Source organism: Cladophialophora psammophila (genome assembly GCF_000585535.1).
Source record: "Cladophialophora psammophila CBS 110553 chromosome Unknown aczJe-supercont1.6, whole genome shotgun sequence".
Classification (NCBI taxonomy): Eukaryota; Fungi; Ascomycota; class Eurotiomycetes; order Chaetothyriales; family Herpotrichiellaceae; genus Cladophialophora; species Cladophialophora psammophila.
Genome location: NW_006912927.1, coordinates 1,131,137 through 1,147,836, shown reverse-complemented (window position 1 = coordinate 1,147,836; position 16,700 = coordinate 1,131,137). Strand labels below are relative to the sequence as shown.

Genomic DNA, 16,700 nt, shown 5'->3' with positions numbered 1-16,700 from the left:
GAGCAGGAAGTCTCGTTGATACAAAACATTGGCCCAGGATGTCTGGGAACTTACGCCAAATGACATCTTTGAGAACTGCAGGCGAGTAAGCTACAGAAATGAGCATGCAACACCGAGCAATGAAATTTCAATATCCGATCGACCACCAGGAGCCACGATAGGAACAAGCTCTCCGTGACAACAAACATGAGTTGCTCGTAGGGGTATGATAAAGGAAAATTAGCCTGTTCATGCCTCGATGCAGCCGCCAACGCCATGCAAACCACAATCGAACAATACTCCACCAAGTAAATGTTTGTCTGTTTAGAATTAGAGCATCCAACCCCTATCCAGAATACCGACTTTCTGGTTTGACCTATAACATATTCATTGCCTGCGTAAGAGCCAGCCTTTTGCTGTACGGGCTCAAGCTCCGCTCTCTCGCAATGCTCTGCTTCTCCCTGCCAACCCTTAAGTCTCTCTGAGGCAATGCGTGGCGATCATTGTCGTCGTGGTCTTGCCTACGTCCACGAAGACCATCGCGGACGTGGTCTTCTGTCTCAAGGGACCTTCTCTGCTTGGTAATCTGGCTCTTGTCCATGCTTGGACTGCTAGTCCGGCTGCGGTGGCTGCCCCGGCGCATGGAGCTGGGTCGACCTCGGTCAATGGGACTGATGGTGCGATGACGCCGGCTTTTGCGGTGCGAGCCAGGCTCTCGCCTTGGAGATCTCGGCGACCTAGAGTATGAACTGGAAATGGACCGGTGTTTTCGTTTCCGCAGGATGTCAGTAGGCGGTGTTCTCGAGCGGTTTCGACTTGCACGACCACTGGTGAAGAAGTTATCGTCGCGGTACCGTGAGCGAGACCGTGATCGAGACCGCGACTTGTTTGTCGATATGGTTGAGACGGAATCTGAGGAGTCTGGAATTGGCGATCGACCCCGATCTTCTGGTTCCGCAACAAGTTTTGTCCGTCTGGCCTCAGCCTCAGCCAATTGTTGGTCAGCCACGCCCTTACTAGGTAACTGTCAGAAAGAGGTTGTCCCCAGGAATCCGGACAAGCGCAGTCACCTGTTCAATAGATTGTTTGGGGTGTCGCTCGCTAGTTTTGGCGCAAGTTTGGGGTTCAAGAGTTGCTGGGTCCTTGATGGCCTGGATGTGTACGGCCGTTCTTGCACGCTTGATTTGCACTCATAACTGTAGTGGCGTGAACAATTCGTCAGTACGGATGGCGGTAGGACTGAACAAGAGACGCAAACATATCTTTCTTCAAGCATTTTTGGCACACGGTACTGGCGATAGCCTTCTGCGGCCCAAGGCCCGGAAGGGTGCGATACCGGTTCATCAGAAACAGTCTCCCCTACAAACGGCCAGGGGGGGATAAATGGTTGTCGACCAGTCTCACAGGATGTCGTGATGGTAAAAGCGCAGGCCTAGCAACGGGGAGCGTCAGGCCCGCTTGGTCAGAAGTTATATAACGGGGAACAGTGCGGTTCCGACGTATATGGAGGATAATGGTGATGGAACAATGCTGATGCCTTGAAGCCGATGGGGAATCTGCAACGTATGGACATGAACAGAACACTACCCACACTGGGGCGGATGCGAAACGTAGCGCATCAAGAATCCGAGGAAGAAGGAGCCCTCTTCAAAGCAGCCAGGCAGGCCCAGAGCCACAACCTTTACACAGTAGAGAGACGAAACAGCGGCTCGGGAAGAAAGAGGTTGAACGAAGCCCGACTGGGTGGCTTCCCATCCGAAGATGATGGATGATGCTGGTTGGCCTGGAATCGTTTGTTGTACCTTTTTTTTTTCCTCCCTCTCGCTGATGGCGAATGGGTTCGGTGCCCTGTGCCCTGCTGGTTGAGCGATGTGCCATTCCAGAGGCTTCGCAATTACTTTAATCCGCCCCCGTGGTACAGTAACACAGCGAGACTGACATGGGGAAAAAAACCTTGGCATTCACCCTCATGGGCTGCTTTGCCTGCTTGCGCTTTTCGATACCTCAAGACTGCCACTGGTCATGCTTTTCCCAGCCTTGAGCTCAGTTGTCGCTCTTCACTTTCTCAAGCCTGTTGATCTCCATTGTTTATAGGCACAATGGACTGATCCAACTCCCTTTTCAACGCCGCTGCATCCTGTCAAGGGTCTGATATTTCTCCACTTTGTGAGCGCGATCTCGACGACTCAACCCCCCCCCCGTAATCCCTCCAAGGTGGGCGAGAGCCTTCACGGCAATCTGCTTGTCGTCCTCTTCAATCCCTGCGACCTTTCCACATCCTACAAAGCCCTGTCACCTCGGTCTCTGGCCTGGGTTCCGGAAATCTCAAACATACCATTCCCGCCGAATCCTACAAGATCTGCCCTACCGCCTCATTACGCTCGACGGCATTCAGTCTGTCCCTACGCACGTTGACAGCCCTCAAAGACCGCCTTGCCGAATCCATGGAGCCTTTTAGGTTGTGCTGTGTTGGCTCGTTCGATGAGCAAGACGTCGTGTGAGACCGCGGAAGGAAGAATTGAAGCGTCGACTTTCGCTCGTACAATTCACATTCATTTTCAATCTCAGTCCTCAGCTTGATAGCCGTACTTGGCGCTGTTGGATACGACGTGACGAATCTCCTTGGGCATCATGGCGTCTTCTCAGGTCGGGCCGCCTCCGGGGAAATTATCGTTCGCAAAGGTAAGTTTGATCTGCACGTGTCACACCTATTGTGCGTTTCTGACATTTCTCAGGTCGCAGCAATGCGTGCACCTGCTCTTCACACACCACACCCTAATGCTTCTGACGAAAAGAAGTCTCGTCCCGTCGAGAACACTAATCCAAAGGCTGTCCAAACTAGCATTCTGAAGACTCCGCCTTCTCCCAGAAAGCCTAGCGTTTCACAGTCGAGAAATCTGGAAGAGCACAGCCAAACCGACTATTTAACACCCGCAATTGAGGGCCTTTCTCTGGTTGAAGATGCCAGCCTTGGATCAGGCGGTCCCCAGAGTGCGGAAAGCGGAGAATCTCTTGAAGACGATCAATCTCATCTCTCCAATTCGTCTACCAAACAGCAGAGTTTCGATACCAAAAGCATGGCGTCCGTCACAACCTTTGCGATGGATGAGAAGGAGAGCATTCGTCCAGACGATAGTGCCAGCGTCAGGGCCGCAGAGGACGAAGATGCCTCAAATGCACCACACAGAGAGGATCTATCTGCGTCAAATGCTCGTGTTACATCGCGGCCAAACAATTCTGGAGTGACTATTGCGGCTCGCCGTTACCACACGTTGACTTTAACGAATCCTCCGCGATTTGGAGATCTTCCCCTTCCCATCATCCAGGCAGAGAATACGGACCGCCAGCCTCGTTCAGAAGGATCGATAGAGCAGCCACGCGAGCTGCATGAGCGAGCTTCATCACTTCCACTTGCACCCGATGAGAAGCTACTGGATGCATTAGCTACCCCAAAAGATCGCCTTCCTCTCCTACAACTCGAAGAGAAGTTCCTTGCCTTTATCGCAATTCCTGGGTATGTCTGAGTGTAATCGTCGTCGAACCATCCGCTAACTCCAGCACAGAAATGATTTTCTCGACCTACCCCCGCAAAACTCCTTCACCAGGCTACTTGCACATAAACTTGCAGACTATTACTCACTCGCTCATCACATCAATGAAGACGGTACATCCATCCGCATTTTTCGGTCGCCCAAAGTGTCAATGTGAGTGCACCACTTACTTGAGTCCCAAAATCCCACTTACTGATTTTAATTTGCAGGCCAACACCGCTGCACGTTTTAGCTCAGTCCATTCCCGCTGGGCCATCTCAACCTCCTTCCGCTGCGGGTTTTAAGATCATGCGCAGGGTCGGTCTGGGTCCACGGCAGGGCTCGGCCGATGCCAGCACACCTGCGAGCTCTTCAGCCCCATCTAAAGCCACCTCTGAAGCGGGCTTGGAAACGAACAGCGAAGAAGGCATCATATCTCCAATGGAGGGGACGCCAAACAAGGACAAGTCAAAACTCACGAGAGAAGAACGAGAGGCTCAGTACAAAGCTGCCAGAGATCGAATCTTCGGCGACTTTCAGGAATCGGTGACCAGTGAGAGTGCTTCGACCGGGGAGAACTCGGCAAGCATGTCGCGGTCGAGCTCATCTAGTGGCAAGAGGAAGGCACGCAAGCACAAGACGCCAAAAGACGACAGTTTCGAAGCGCGATCAGCATTCATTCCCAGCTACGCCCCGATGCACGTGTCACATATGCAAGCTCAATATCAGCCGCATTACTCGGATCAGGCGTATCATGGGCCATACCAATCCCCGGGTGGCGGATTTGGCGGAAACATGAATTACAGTTCTACGCCCACCCAAACATACCCCAATTTTGACTCCTCCATGTCGTACAACAGCGCCCCAATAGGCTACGGACCCAATAGCAGTCAGCCCTTTAGTCCTGCAGAGTCTTGGTCATCGATGCAGACAGCCTCTTCGAACGGATACTTCAACTACTCTGCCTCTCCAACTACCTATCAGCAGAACATTTCTCCCATGATAGCCCAGATGAACAATCAGTTCATGCCATCGCCACACCTGGGGATGCAACAGCCACAGAACTGGATGAGCAATCAATTCCAAGTTACCTATCCGCAACCTCAGGGTTCGCAGAGTTCCAACATGAACGGTTGGTCTAGTTATCAGCCTAGCGCAACCGTCAACAACCCAACAAATTATGGCTATGGACAGCTTCCTAGTCAGAACTTTGGCGGCAACGCGAATCACCCATACAATGCTCAATACTCCAATCCAAGCACGTATCCGAGGTCACTCTTCAACCCACAGACCAGATCTTTCGTCCCAAGCAATTCCACAAGCCGCAATGGTGGTCGCAGTGGCCACAATAACAATGGCACCAACGGCGGACGAAAGAAACCCTCTCCATCATCGTCGAGCCAGAGTCGAGCGAACAGCATTCCTCCCAGCAAATCGTTTAGTTCTGATGTTTCCGGAACGCCTCCACCTGCGCGGGCGTTCGAAAAGGGACCAGCCAGTAATGTATCGTCGCCCAAGCCAACTCCGGTCAAAGAAGACTCACTTCAACAGAAATACGGCGCCCCTGCACATTTGCCTAAGAAGCCTCCGCCGTCGCAGGTCCCGTCCCTGTACGATGTTGAGAGCATTAACACTTCTAGTACTGGTGGGGTAGGGGTAGGAACGCCTGCATGTGGAAATCCGAGTAATAATGTGACAGGGACGGGACAAAGCAACGGGTGATCGGCATGAGATATGGAAATGGCAAGGGAATTGGACACGTGCTCAGGCCGGGATGGGCGCAATAGCGCATTGTATGGAACTCTCGACATCTAGTCTCTTTGCCCTAGCAACTGAGGTATGCAAGGAAGGGAATGATCATGTGTCAAACCGAATTGGCTTGGATGAGCACAGGGATCAATCATGCATGTATCAGGTTCTCTTCGGACATGAAAAGGACCGGAATAGGGCGGCAGGCCAAAACAAAAAGAACCAAAACTGGAATCAATATGACTGGTTTTTAGACAACTCCCCTCCTCGCCATATCGAACAGTATGAAATATTCTCCTATACCTACTCTGTCCCAGAACGACGAGACCGCCCACCGTCCCGAACGTCCACGCGGACGGTCACATGTCCCGCGCTCTGTCTCTGCAACAAGGCAGCACAGGGCAGGAGAGATAGCGAAAAGGAGAGAAGGGGAGAAAGGACGAAGAGAAGAAAGGGAGACGGGGATCACGGCTCGTCCTCGCTGTGGCTTTGGCCGGGTCGAGGCTGTACTGGATGCTCGGACCTGTTCATCAATCTATTCGTGCCCTGGGTACTCTTGATGGTATCTGTCCCAATGCGCCATGTCGTGGCGTGCTGTGCTTCCTGCTCGTGCTGGGTGCTGTGTGGCTTTCCACGTACGGGGCTATTTACTCCATCCCATGCTCCCGGAAGTCTATGACCCCAACTCCGGCATGTCTCATTGCCAGTATCCTCTTTTTGCTTTCTACTTTTGGTTTCCCGACGTCGTGCATGTCCTTGTGTCCTCGACTCCTTTTTGAATAACATATGTCTTCGGAAGGTGTGGATACCGTCACCCTTCACTTCAAACCTCCGCTCGTGTCCCGGCGTGAATCACGCATTTCTAGGGCCTCGCTGTGCTCGCCTTGTCGTACAGCCTCGTCAATGGTATCGTCGTCATCAGGTTCATCATTTACCTCCTCGTTTTCATCCTCGTGGCCCCTCATCAACCCAATGGCCTCTTCTTCATGAGTGGCTTCTTCCCCCTTGGACCGTGCGTGCTCTCTCAGCACTTCCAATCCAGACGGAGTGCTTACACGAGCCCCATTCTCACTCCGCTTGGCCTTAGTTGCCGAGTCCCTTGCAGCAGCCACCCACACTGCCCCTGCAAGAATCAACACGCTGCCAATCCAGCTCATCGTGTCCGGGGTGACGCCGAAGACCAACTTGTCCCCAGCTAGCGCAAAGAGCATCTGCGTGTAGCACATGGCTGTTGCACGTGTACCTGATGGTTTGGGCTTGGGCTTCGCCGAAGAGTTACAGTAACCGGTATCCCCAGGGTTTTCCAGGTGGGCGGCTGGACCGGAGCTCTCGAGATCCCTAAACTTTTGGGTGGATTCATTTTGGTTTCGACTTTGACTAGACGGTTCACAGGGTCCACCGTATGCTAGACCAGCCGTCAGAAGGAATTGCATGACAAAGCCGCAGAGACCGAGGCTGGCAAGCAGGCTCCATTCGGTGAGATTTCCCGGTAGCCGGAATTTGACATCAGGGACGATGACCAGGCACACCAGGGAAACGACACTGCACCAGACGCTGAAGTAATTGATGCTGATGAACGCGTGGGCTCTGGTGCCGATGACACGTATCGCAGTGAGGGCGCCAACAGACCCAACAACGCCAATCATTGCAATGCCAACTGCTGCCAGATGTTGTTCGGGAGTAATGTGTTGAGCCGTCTCAGATGTCACGGTCGAGTTCAATGGAGGACTCACTATGGCGTCAGAAGGCTGGGTTGACGATGAGGCTGAAGAGAGCAGCGAGGCCGGTCGGGCAATGAAGAGGACGCCGATAAGACTGACAAAGCCGGCAATTTGCTGCTGTGCGGTGAAGATTTCCCCGGGTATAATAAAACTGCAGAGGTAGCAGGTAAGGATTGGCGACAGAAACCCCAGGACGGTTGCCTCGCTCAGGGGCAGGTATAGCAGGCTGAAGTACAAGCCAAACACTCCAAAGAAGCCAGCAATGCCGCGTAACACCAGGAGCCAGCGAACACCTCGTGGACCAAAGGGAAAATATGGAGTAGTCTTGAAGTAGATGCCGTACGTTGTGCAGATGAGCGCCGTGATGGACTGGCGAGCGAACAGGATCTGAAATGGATGCATCGGTTCGCCGTGAGCGCCAGGCGTCTCAAGGAGTCGGGTACTGATGTTCATGCCGACACCGAAGGCCTGAGATGCGAGGACCAACAAAGCACCATAGTTCGTCACATAGAAGGAATCCCAAGCAGCTCGGAGGCGCGACGGCAGAGGCGGGCCAGTTGATCTCGAGCGAGCGCCATCGTGGGATATGCTCCGGACGAGCGGGTGGGCGGTTTGAAGTTCGGTGGAGTGAAACGAGAGCTCTGAGAGCTCCGAGTATGTGCTGTCAAGCGAAGGCCGAAAAGACGGCACGTCAAGGTAAGAGGGCTTCCGGCCTGATGCAGATGCTGCGAGAGGAGGCGTCGACTTGGACGACGAGGGAGAAGCGACGACGGTAGTGCGGCTGGAAGGTGTCTCGGGCTCATATCCATATGCACCTTCACCTTGGGAAGACGCACTGCTCATGGACATGGTCTCAGATCCGCCATCCCAATGACCCCGGTTGATACTTCAGTTCTCTCAGAAAAGGGAAACGGTTCAACTTGATGATAAGAGACACAAGACGAGACTGGCGGGCAACGGCCTTGACGGAAGAATAAAATGCTGACCGAGATCCAGCGAAGGAGGTAGGTATCTTAGATGGCCGTATACGTAATGACAGGAAGATGATGACCACTGCTATTCGAAGGGAGTGTACTCCGTGTTGGACACGCACAGCAGAAACGATACAAACAAGATGACACACCAAGACAATGACGGAGCGGGGAGGCGGAGGAGAATAGCCAGAGCAACAGCCGAAAAGAAGAGGCAAAAAATAGGGCACAAAAGGGCGGGATGAGAAATGAGGGATGAGGGAGGATGAAGGATGAAGGATGAGGGATGAGGGATGAGGGATGAGGGATGAGGATTCCACATGGCCATCAGGTATCGCAGGTACCGAGCCACTTTCAATCAGTTACCTTAGTAGGTGCATATCGTCCCCCTCCAGCGCCCTGCGACTCGCAAATCCGTGTCATACACATCTATCACCCGGCCCGCAATTGGATGATATATTACACCGCAGGATAAGGCCCAGTGGGTCGACCGGGGGGGGGGGGACGCCGGCACACTTGTAGTATGGGGTAATGCTCCCACGGAAGACTCGGGAATACTCTACAAGTCATGCCATCAACACGAGAAATGGTGGAAGAGGCACTCTCGAGAGACACAAAGACAGAGACAGAGAGAAAAGAGTTCGAGATGGAAACACCACAGGGAACACAAACCGGGACAGCTTTCGTTTTTGTACACGAAATATCAAAAAGGAAAAAAGTCCGTCTTCCTGGTCGTATGCTTCTTTTTAGTTCCTCGTCCTCCCAACCGTCTACGAGGCCGACGCCGCGGCGGCCTCTGCCTCTCCTCTCCTCAGCGCCAACAGCGCCCGCACATCCGTCACGTACTGCAGCGCCTCTAACATGGGTATCAAATGAAGCAAATCGTTGTCGGTCGGGTCGTTGATCCATCCTTCGATCGGGATCGCATTGTCTGTCATGCCCGTGGCCTTAGTCCGCCGCCCAACTCTCAGAGAGGGCTTGCTTACCTTCGTGGAAAATGTAACTGACGGGACTGTTGTCCAGAATAATGACCTTGCTCAAATCCGGCTCAATGCTGCTGAGATCTTTGATGTACGCCCCGTTGCGGAATGTGCAATGTTGCCGGTAGTATCTGCCCACAAAGTACTTTCGCTCCTGTTCTAGCCAATCAATGACTGGATCCGCGTATTCTTGCACCGACGCCGTAAACACCACCAACTTGTACCATTTGGCAACTTTACGCAGAAACTCGTCGCAGTGAGGTCGCTTGTGCACGTAGTATAGAATAGGATGCTGGGGTCCAATCACGGCCACGGCTTGGCCAGGCTGAGGAGGTGCCAGAGCCACTGGGGCATTCAATTTGACCTCCACCATATGCCCTGACGACATCCGACCTCCTTTGGCCAAGGAATGGATCAAGGTCTCGTCTAGGTCCAAGATCAGCGTTTTCTGCTGTAGCGGCGGTCCATGGCGGGTGGGAGTTCGGGGAACCAGGTTGGCATAAGAAGGTTGCCTTCGAGGAACGAGGGGCCGAGGCGGTTGGGGCGCGTGAGGATATCTGGTGATCTTGAGGGAAGGAGAAGGCGATCGCGGCGACTTGATGTTGTCTACGGTCAATGGTGTCGAATCGGCCAAGGGACTGGCAGCTTTCTTTTGTTTCCGCCTTTTGTGAGCAAGGTCATTTTGCTCTTTGATTCTGATGGAGGATCGTCGGGTTTCTGAGTCCTCGCGCACCGTCTTATCGCGCTTTGGCTTTGAGCGTAGCTGGGCACGCTCGGCCTTGCGCTGTTCTGCATCCGAATCTGAAGTGGTGGTGTCTAACGAGTCGCTCGAATAAGAGTGGTGCAGCTTCGCCTCTTGGAGCGCGCGGTGGGTAGGTTTCTCGTAGGCCCAAGTGCCGTCCGGGGCAGCATTGGAGAGCCCCATTGCACGGGCAGTGCTTTCCCTTCGCGGGAACCTTGGGACAAGGGTGAATTTTCCGTTCTGATCCCTAAAACACTTTGCGAGGTAGACGATTGGGGCGCCAATTGCGGCCAGAATGGTGGTTATAGCATCCGTAAGCTTCTTAACTAGCAGGCGCCAGCCTTCCGCGGTCGAACTTCCATCTTCCTTCTCGCCCGCGTACAGTAAAGGCTGCTTCTCGTCCTCCGATTTGATGACAGGTTCATCGTCTTCGGCAGTTGCTTCGGTGGATAGCTTGTCGGAGAAAGCAGCGTCTGGCTCATTCTTCAACTCAGCCGTGAGCTCCGCGCCGTAAGATCTGCCTCTAAACTCCTCATCGCCCGACTCTTTCTTCAGAAGTTCACCTTGAGACCTGGACCGAGGGCGTGAGGATGACTGAGACTGTCCGATGACTCGGGAGGAGATGAGATTGAGGGAGTTCATCTCCCACCACAGGCACAGGCGCGGACACTTGGTAGCGGTCGACGCATCGGCTTCGGGGCAACAGGCTCTTTTGGTTTTCACGACGGCGATCGCATGACGGTTTTATGCGATGGCGGGGAGAATCGGCGAGTAGCGGGATAGCGTAGAGTGGTGGATAGCGATGAGATGACCCGATATGCTCACATAGTCCAAGTCAATGTTGTGGTGAGAGTCCCTTGTAGTTCCTGCAGACGTTTGCGGCCACAAAGAAGACGACAAGGTCAAGGTCAAGGTCAAGGTCAAGGTCAAGGTCATTAAGCTCGGGTCAGGACAAGTTCTGGTTGATGTAAGGGTGGTGGCTGGCGCAGCTGATCCGATCAACCAGCCGGTCACGAAATAAGTCGGTTGGGAGTGGGAGTTCGAAGTGGGAGTTTCGGGAGTGGGAGCAACAGCCAACGACGCGGGCGGCTTCCGTGTCTCGACTGTCGAAAATGGTGGCATGCGAGTCATTCAGTCATTCCCTCCACCATCACCACCACACACCACCAAAAAATTGTCTACTCACTCACACCCAGCACCGCTGTCAAACTGGAACCACACATCATTGACGGCCACAGGGGCTGAGTCCAAGAAAGGTCTCCTCAGAAGGACAGGAGACCACTGTCACAGTCCGTTGTACCCACAACACCAGGCGGTTTTTCTGTTCTGGTTACAGACCCAGCAGCATGGCGCCCACGGCAGCGTCTTTGACGCCTGGGTTTGCCAGTTTCCAGAAAGTCCTATCCACAGAGCCGCTCGAAACTTCAACAACGTATCTGGTCTCGTGGGTTCCCGATCCTGATTTTTCCCACCAACAATTGGGCTAAGGCATGTGCAGATTGCTTAAGAGACGGCAAATAAGAGGCTCCAAACGATGCGCTATTGTCACTACCCTCCTCCTGCTCCGCACCGTTGAGCTGACCAAACAAGTCGACTCAGTCAGACTGATCCAGAGAGTCAGAGAGGTTGGCAAAAAGCTCGTTGAAGCTGCTCCTCACGAACCCGCCGTTGGGAACATCGTTCGCCGAGTCTTGGGAATCATACGCGAAGAAGACGAAGATGATGCTGCGGGCACAAAAGGTGGAGATGAGATGAGCTCTGTTGGTGGTGATGCTGATATTGAATCGCCTTCGACGTTGGAACCCACGCAATCAAGAAACATCTCCCATACGGTCGTTAATGGCGATGCTTCCAGTCCCTCACCTCCGAAAGGCACTGCAAGTCCACGTCCCCCTTTACTGAGCTCGCGCACTGGCGCCCCAGAGACCGCCCGCCCTGTGACGTCTATGTTCAGCATCAATGCCCATCCAACAATGCGAATGCTCGGTGGTCCAAATGACTCGCCCTTGAGTCGCAGCGGGCAAGCTACCCCACAGCTGCATCCTGCAGGGACATTTCAGGCGAATATCCGTCCCGAAGTGATCAAGGGGATTAAGGAGATCATTGATGAGATCAACGCTGCCGACGATGAAATCGCCACTGCTGCACTCGACCAAATTCATCCGCAAGAAACCATCTTCACATATTCCTCTTCCTTGACGGTCCAGCGGTTCCTCCTTAGGGCCGCCTCAAAACGGAAGTTTACAGTTGTCCATGCGGAAGCATATCCCAACAATCACCTCCAGACACACGCTTTGCTGACCGGGAACCAAGATGTTGTCACAGAGGACGAGGACAATCTGCCTAACGACACTTTCTCAAAGACATTGACGTCGGCTGGTGTTACGGTCGTGGTGATCCCCGATTCGGCAATCTTTGCAGTCATGTCTCGCGCAAGCAAGGTCATACTAGACGCCCACGCTGTTTTAACGAATGGTTCCATAGTTGCTGCGGCGGGAAGCAAGGCCGTCATCAAAGCTGCCAACTTCCACCGCATTCCCATCATCGTGTTGGCAGCAACATACAAACTCTCTCCAGCGTACCCTTATGATCCGTTCAGACTGATCGAGTATAGTGAGGCGGGAAAGGTGGTACCGTTCCAAGAGGGCGAATTGCGCCACGGATTGGAAGAAGGAACGAGGAATCCATTATATGATTTCGTCGAGGCAGGCGATGTGGATTTGTTCGTCACCAATGAAGTGCCGGCTGTTGTCAGCACGGGATACCTTTATAGGGTTGTGAGGGAGCAGTATCGGGATGAGGACTTGCAGCTGTGATGAAGCCTAAACTGATGAGAGTCTGCTATTGAGCTTAGCTGAGGAAGGCTCCCCCTTTGGTACAAGAGCAAATGCTGGAATAGAGAAGAGCTTGATACCCCCCCCTGACATTGGTGGATTTGGTGGAATGTAGATTGTTTGCGGCATCTAGCGCCCCTTTAAACTCCCGCACCATGTGCTATACAAATGCATCTTTTCAAGTATTGCAGGGCAACGGCCCGAGTGAACCACGGAAGGTCCTGACACGGTGATGATACAGTTTGGAAAAATCCCTTTTTCACGCAAGAGTTGGGGGAGAACTCTATGAAGGAACCTCCTTATCCTCGCCGACCCTCTGCCTTCTCAGCCGTCCCGGACCCTTCTTCTCCTTTCCTTTGATGTCGCTGGGGCGATCCTTCTCACCCCTCACCCACTCATAGAGGGTTCCGTCTTCGTCAAACTCCCTCCTCTCTTTCTCGAGCTGGTCGTTCTGGCCCCGCTCTAGCCTGTCGACCTCGTCTTCCAGCGCCTTCTCCCCGTCGATCCGGAACCGGGTCACCTTGCGAATGTTCGCGGCCATCATCTCCGACATGTCGAAGTTCTCGCGTCGTTGCCGCACGAGCGCCTTGGCCGTCATGCTGAACCGCATGTCCCGCGGCCCGTCCACCAGCGACAAAATCGCAGAGGGGGCCTGGTCCTCCCGGATGGGTTCCTGCCTCAGCACGCGCGTGTAGCCTCCGGGGCGGTTCGCGTAGCGTAGCCTCAGTTCGCCGAATAATTTGTCCATATGTCCTTCTCGCTCGGGTTCGAAGAAGATGGTCTTTGCCCGTTCCCGCGAGGCGCCGGTGTTTTTTTTCCCCAGGGTGATGAGTTTCTCCGCGAGCCGTTGCGCCTCTTTGGCCTTGTGCCAGCTTGTCGAGATGGATTCGTTGGCGATCAGCGAGGTGACGAGGTTGCGCAGGAGGGCGCGCCGGTGGGCCGAGTCGCGGCCCAAGTGGCGGTATTTGAGCGTGGACATTGTGGGTTTTCAGGAAAGATAGAGAAGAGGGAAATAGAAGGTAGGCCTCGTTAACGAGGGTGTGCTGGATTCAGGTCGTCGTTCGTGGGCAGACTAAAGTCGTCGACAAAGGATCAGACTTATGCTGGGGCGTATTGTAACATTGCGATATGGTTTTGGTTGGGAAGCCGGAGTGAGTTTTAAGAGTGTCGGTAGAAGGCGTCAAAGGTCTGCCAGAACGTCCCCTTCCGCTGTCCCTTGGGATTCTTTGCCAGAGGAAAGCTTTTTGTTCAATCGAAGCCGCGGAGTTCTGGACAAGCCGAATGATCCACACTACAGAGAGACACGAAGAGACAGCCGGAGTAATACGGCGGATCATCAAACGGTTGATACGCAATTCAGCCGAAAGTCTGATCCGACACCACCTCTGACATGGACGGCTTTGAACTCATATTCTCGTCTTCAACGGATGGTATCAGCCGATTTTTCAGTCGCAAAGACAAATACTCACTGGTGACGGCAGCAAGCCCCAAAGTTCGAGGGATGCCCCCTGTGCTCACACGAGGCTGTCTAGGACTGAGACGTTGGTTAGGGACCCCCAACTATCAAAGTGTATCTAGGGCCACCCGTCAGAAGGTTGCTCCCCGTGTTGGCGTATGAGTTCTCGGGTTGGTTCCCAATAGCGCCACCGGATACCCTCTGAAGTCTTCAGCCTCTGCTACGAGATGTTATCAGCGTGTGCGTCGCTGGGTTGTCATCATGCCGCCACCAGTCACAATCGACTGCCTCGCACCTCAAACGAGTGGGTAGCCAGCGCCAATCAGTTGGGAAGAAACTCATATGCCTACTGTAGTCACAGATGAACGACTCGGCGGCCTTCATGGCCTCTGACTCCCGTGTACCAAGTAAGTCCTCATTGTAGAAGACTTGAATGACTGGGAGAAGCCATCGGCAATTGCGCTTCCGCTCGAGCAACTTTAGTTTTAGCGCTTCAAAGAACACACACGCCACCATCCCAAACCCATCCCTCCCACCACGGCCATTGCGTTGAAGGTATCCACCGCAGCCTGGCTTTCTGAGCTCAAGCGCTGCAACGAGGCCCCTGACGAAAGTTCGGTTGGCTGTGATGTCCTCATCCAGCCTTGTGACGTAGACATCGATGAACAAGTCCCAGACGAGGAGTTTGTAGTTGGGCAGAATCGGATGGGCTTCTCTCACCGCCTGATCCTCGAGCGAAAGCAGTGCGTAGATCTTATCGCGGGGATCCTCGCAGCGCGTGCCTCTGACAAGGTGTATCAGATTGTTCAGATTGCAATGCTGCCGGTTCATGGCAGGAGGGCCGTGGGCCTGTGCATCCCGTGGCGTGCTGACCCCATTATGGCCCTGCCCTTTTTTGGATTTCTCGAGAGCTCGGATCAAGTACAATCGTGTGAATCCGCTCCATCGGACCGGGGATTGTTGTCCGAGCGCATCCAGCAAATAAGAGGGTGAAGATAAGTTGAAAACTCCGCCGTTTGTGTGCTCTTGACTGGGACGGGAATTCAGGTACACCCCCCAACCCACAGCGTCGTCACCACATAAGATGTGCACACGCTTGGCCAGGGCTATTTCTTGTGCAATCCAGGTTCTGCGCCAATAGTTGCGATTCTCGAAGTTGAGCCACAACTGGCTGGACAGGCCTGGCAACAAGGCTGATGAAGAATTTCCGGACAGCGATTTGAACACATGACGGCTGCTTGTATCGTGCTCCCCGGTCCAGGCTAGAACAGCTTTCGCCCCTCTGAAGATATCTCCGATCAGGCGGACCTGCTCTGACTTCTCCGTCAGATCAACTTGACTAATGCACAGGCAGTCAACCCAGACGATGCGATCAGTATCTCGACGGCGTACTCGCTGGAGAAAACGCCATAGGTTTTTCCGGACATCGACAAGCAGTCCATTGACTTGTATCCCTTTGAAACTTTTCTTTGGGCCCCAAGTATAAGACAGAGCCTCATACTGTGGAGCCTCGCCCAGGGTAAAAGTGGTCAGCGTGGCCTTGATCGGACTCCACTGATAACCAGGATGCAAAGTAATCAGTCGAAAGCTGTTAGCCGCGAGCGGTCGAAATAGCACCTGGGAGGATAAATTCGAGCTCTCGAACCATGTCAGCGGTGATTGTCGACGTGCCGAATTATATTCTCGACTGGCACCCCCTATGTTAGGACGACCAGTAACGTACGACCTGACAACCATGTTTAATCGTATACGCGACACAAGGTACAAGTTGCCATGTTTCAATATGGCTTTAATTGTCCCGGTTTCCAATAGTATTTGAGGGCGCTGGCTACACATGCCCAAGGAGAGAGAGTGGGCGGCTGCACGGCACGAATGGGGGTAATCGCTCCCAAGCTCCTAACCATCAGGCTAGTGAGGCTACTGGCCCCCCTCTCTCCGCCAAGTCAAGTACCGAGTATGGCCTTCTGTGTCGTGTTGAACAAGGCTACAAGGGTACAAGGCCAGAAGGTTGCATGAACGACACACCCAGTATCCTTCATTTACTGCCTCACCTACAAACAGAGCACGGCTGCACCTATCTTCCTACTGTGGGTCACGCCAGAAATGAAATACATATCAATCTCAAAGGTCAAATTTATCTCCACATTTTACTAGTGTGATTACCAGTGCAGCAGCAAGGCTCGTCCACAAAATCCGATTCCATCCATAATCATCTCCCCAACTTGCAGCCAGGAGGACCCTCCCCTTTCCCCCTTTCCCCTTGTCTAAGTGTGCTGGAGCTATGACATGGAGATATCAGATCAAGAATGGCTGTAAGGTGGGGGCAACTGCGGAGTGTGATCGACCCTACCAAATGACATAGAAACTGGAAAAAATTCCTTCGCGGGGTTTCTCACAAGCTGAGTTTTTGACTCTGTTTTATGGTTCTTTTGTGGAGGGTGGGGGTGGGGGAGCTTCTGTTTGACACCTTGTGGCGCGTTGCTAATATTGACAATGAAGTCAACATCCTAGGAGTCATATAAGTTTGGTGTGCTGCCCCTGAGGATATGAGCATCCAATACCTGGGTGGGTTCTGCCATTGGGAATGTATTTCCAGAGAGCCAGACGGCCAATAATGGCAATCCTGGCATCGGAATATTCGCTGATGTTCTTGAGAATGCCGATAACATTGGCGGCGGCTGTTTCGAGCTCAGTTCAAGGAGGCATAGTGCTAGGCGGTCAAGGATAAGACAAATATG

General features: G+C 53.4%; 7 protein-coding genes across 7 annotated transcripts; 2 read left to right on the top strand and 5 right to left on the bottom strand.

Moving 5' to 3' along the window:
- Window positions 1–450: 450 nt before the first annotated feature.
- On the bottom strand, window positions 451–1,323 carry A1O5_04756 (uncharacterized protein; the record flags this gene model as incomplete). Its single annotated transcript, XM_007745360.1, has 3 exons — window positions 451–991; window positions 1,050–1,175; window positions 1,238–1,323. 3 exons carry the CDS (start codon window positions 1,321–1,323, stop codon window positions 451–453), a joined length of 753 nt encoding a protein of 250 aa, XP_007743550.1.
- A 1,287-nt stretch (window positions 1,324–2,610) lies between these two features.
- A1O5_04755 (uncharacterized protein) lies at window positions 2,611–5,231 on the top strand (the record flags this gene model as incomplete). Its single annotated transcript, XM_007745359.1, has 4 exons — window positions 2,611–2,661; window positions 2,715–3,493; window positions 3,543–3,683; window positions 3,740–5,231. 4 exons carry the CDS (start codon window positions 2,611–2,613, stop codon window positions 5,229–5,231), a joined length of 2,463 nt encoding a protein of 820 aa, XP_007743549.1.
- An 845-nt stretch (window positions 5,232–6,076) lies between these two features.
- On the bottom strand, window positions 6,077–7,828 carry A1O5_04754 (uncharacterized protein; the record flags this gene model as incomplete). The annotated part of the gene is made up of 1 exon (XM_007745358.1): window positions 6,077–7,828. One exon carries the CDS (start codon window positions 7,826–7,828, stop codon window positions 6,077–6,079), a length of 1,752 nt encoding a protein of 583 aa, XP_007743548.1.
- Window positions 7,829–8,720: 892 nt separating this feature from the next.
- Window positions 8,721–10,314, bottom strand: A1O5_04753 (uncharacterized protein; the record flags this gene model as incomplete). The annotated part of the gene is made up of 2 exons (XM_007745357.1): window positions 8,721–8,881; window positions 8,937–10,314. 2 exons carry the CDS (start codon window positions 10,312–10,314, stop codon window positions 8,721–8,723), a joined length of 1,539 nt encoding a protein of 512 aa, XP_007743547.1.
- A 704-nt stretch (window positions 10,315–11,018) lies between these two features.
- Window positions 11,019–12,488, top strand: A1O5_04752 (uncharacterized protein; the record flags this gene model as incomplete). Its single annotated transcript, XM_007745356.1, has 2 exons — window positions 11,019–11,116; window positions 11,171–12,488. 2 exons carry the CDS (start codon window positions 11,019–11,021, stop codon window positions 12,486–12,488), a joined length of 1,416 nt encoding a protein of 471 aa, XP_007743546.1.
- Window positions 12,489–12,789: 301 nt separating this feature from the next.
- A1O5_04751 (uncharacterized protein) lies at window positions 12,790–13,485 on the bottom strand (the record flags this gene model as incomplete). Its single annotated transcript, XM_007745355.1, has 1 exon — window positions 12,790–13,485. The coding sequence occupies one exon, from the start codon at window positions 13,483–13,485 to the stop codon at window positions 12,790–12,792; it is 696 nt and encodes a 231-aa protein (XP_007743545.1).
- A 687-nt stretch (window positions 13,486–14,172) lies between these two features.
- On the bottom strand, window positions 14,173–15,699 carry A1O5_04750 (uncharacterized protein; the record flags this gene model as incomplete). Its single annotated transcript, XM_007745354.1, has 1 exon — window positions 14,173–15,699. One exon carries the CDS (start codon window positions 15,697–15,699, stop codon window positions 14,173–14,175), a length of 1,527 nt encoding a protein of 508 aa, XP_007743544.1.
- Between the last annotated feature and the right edge of the window lie 1,001 nt (window positions 15,700–16,700).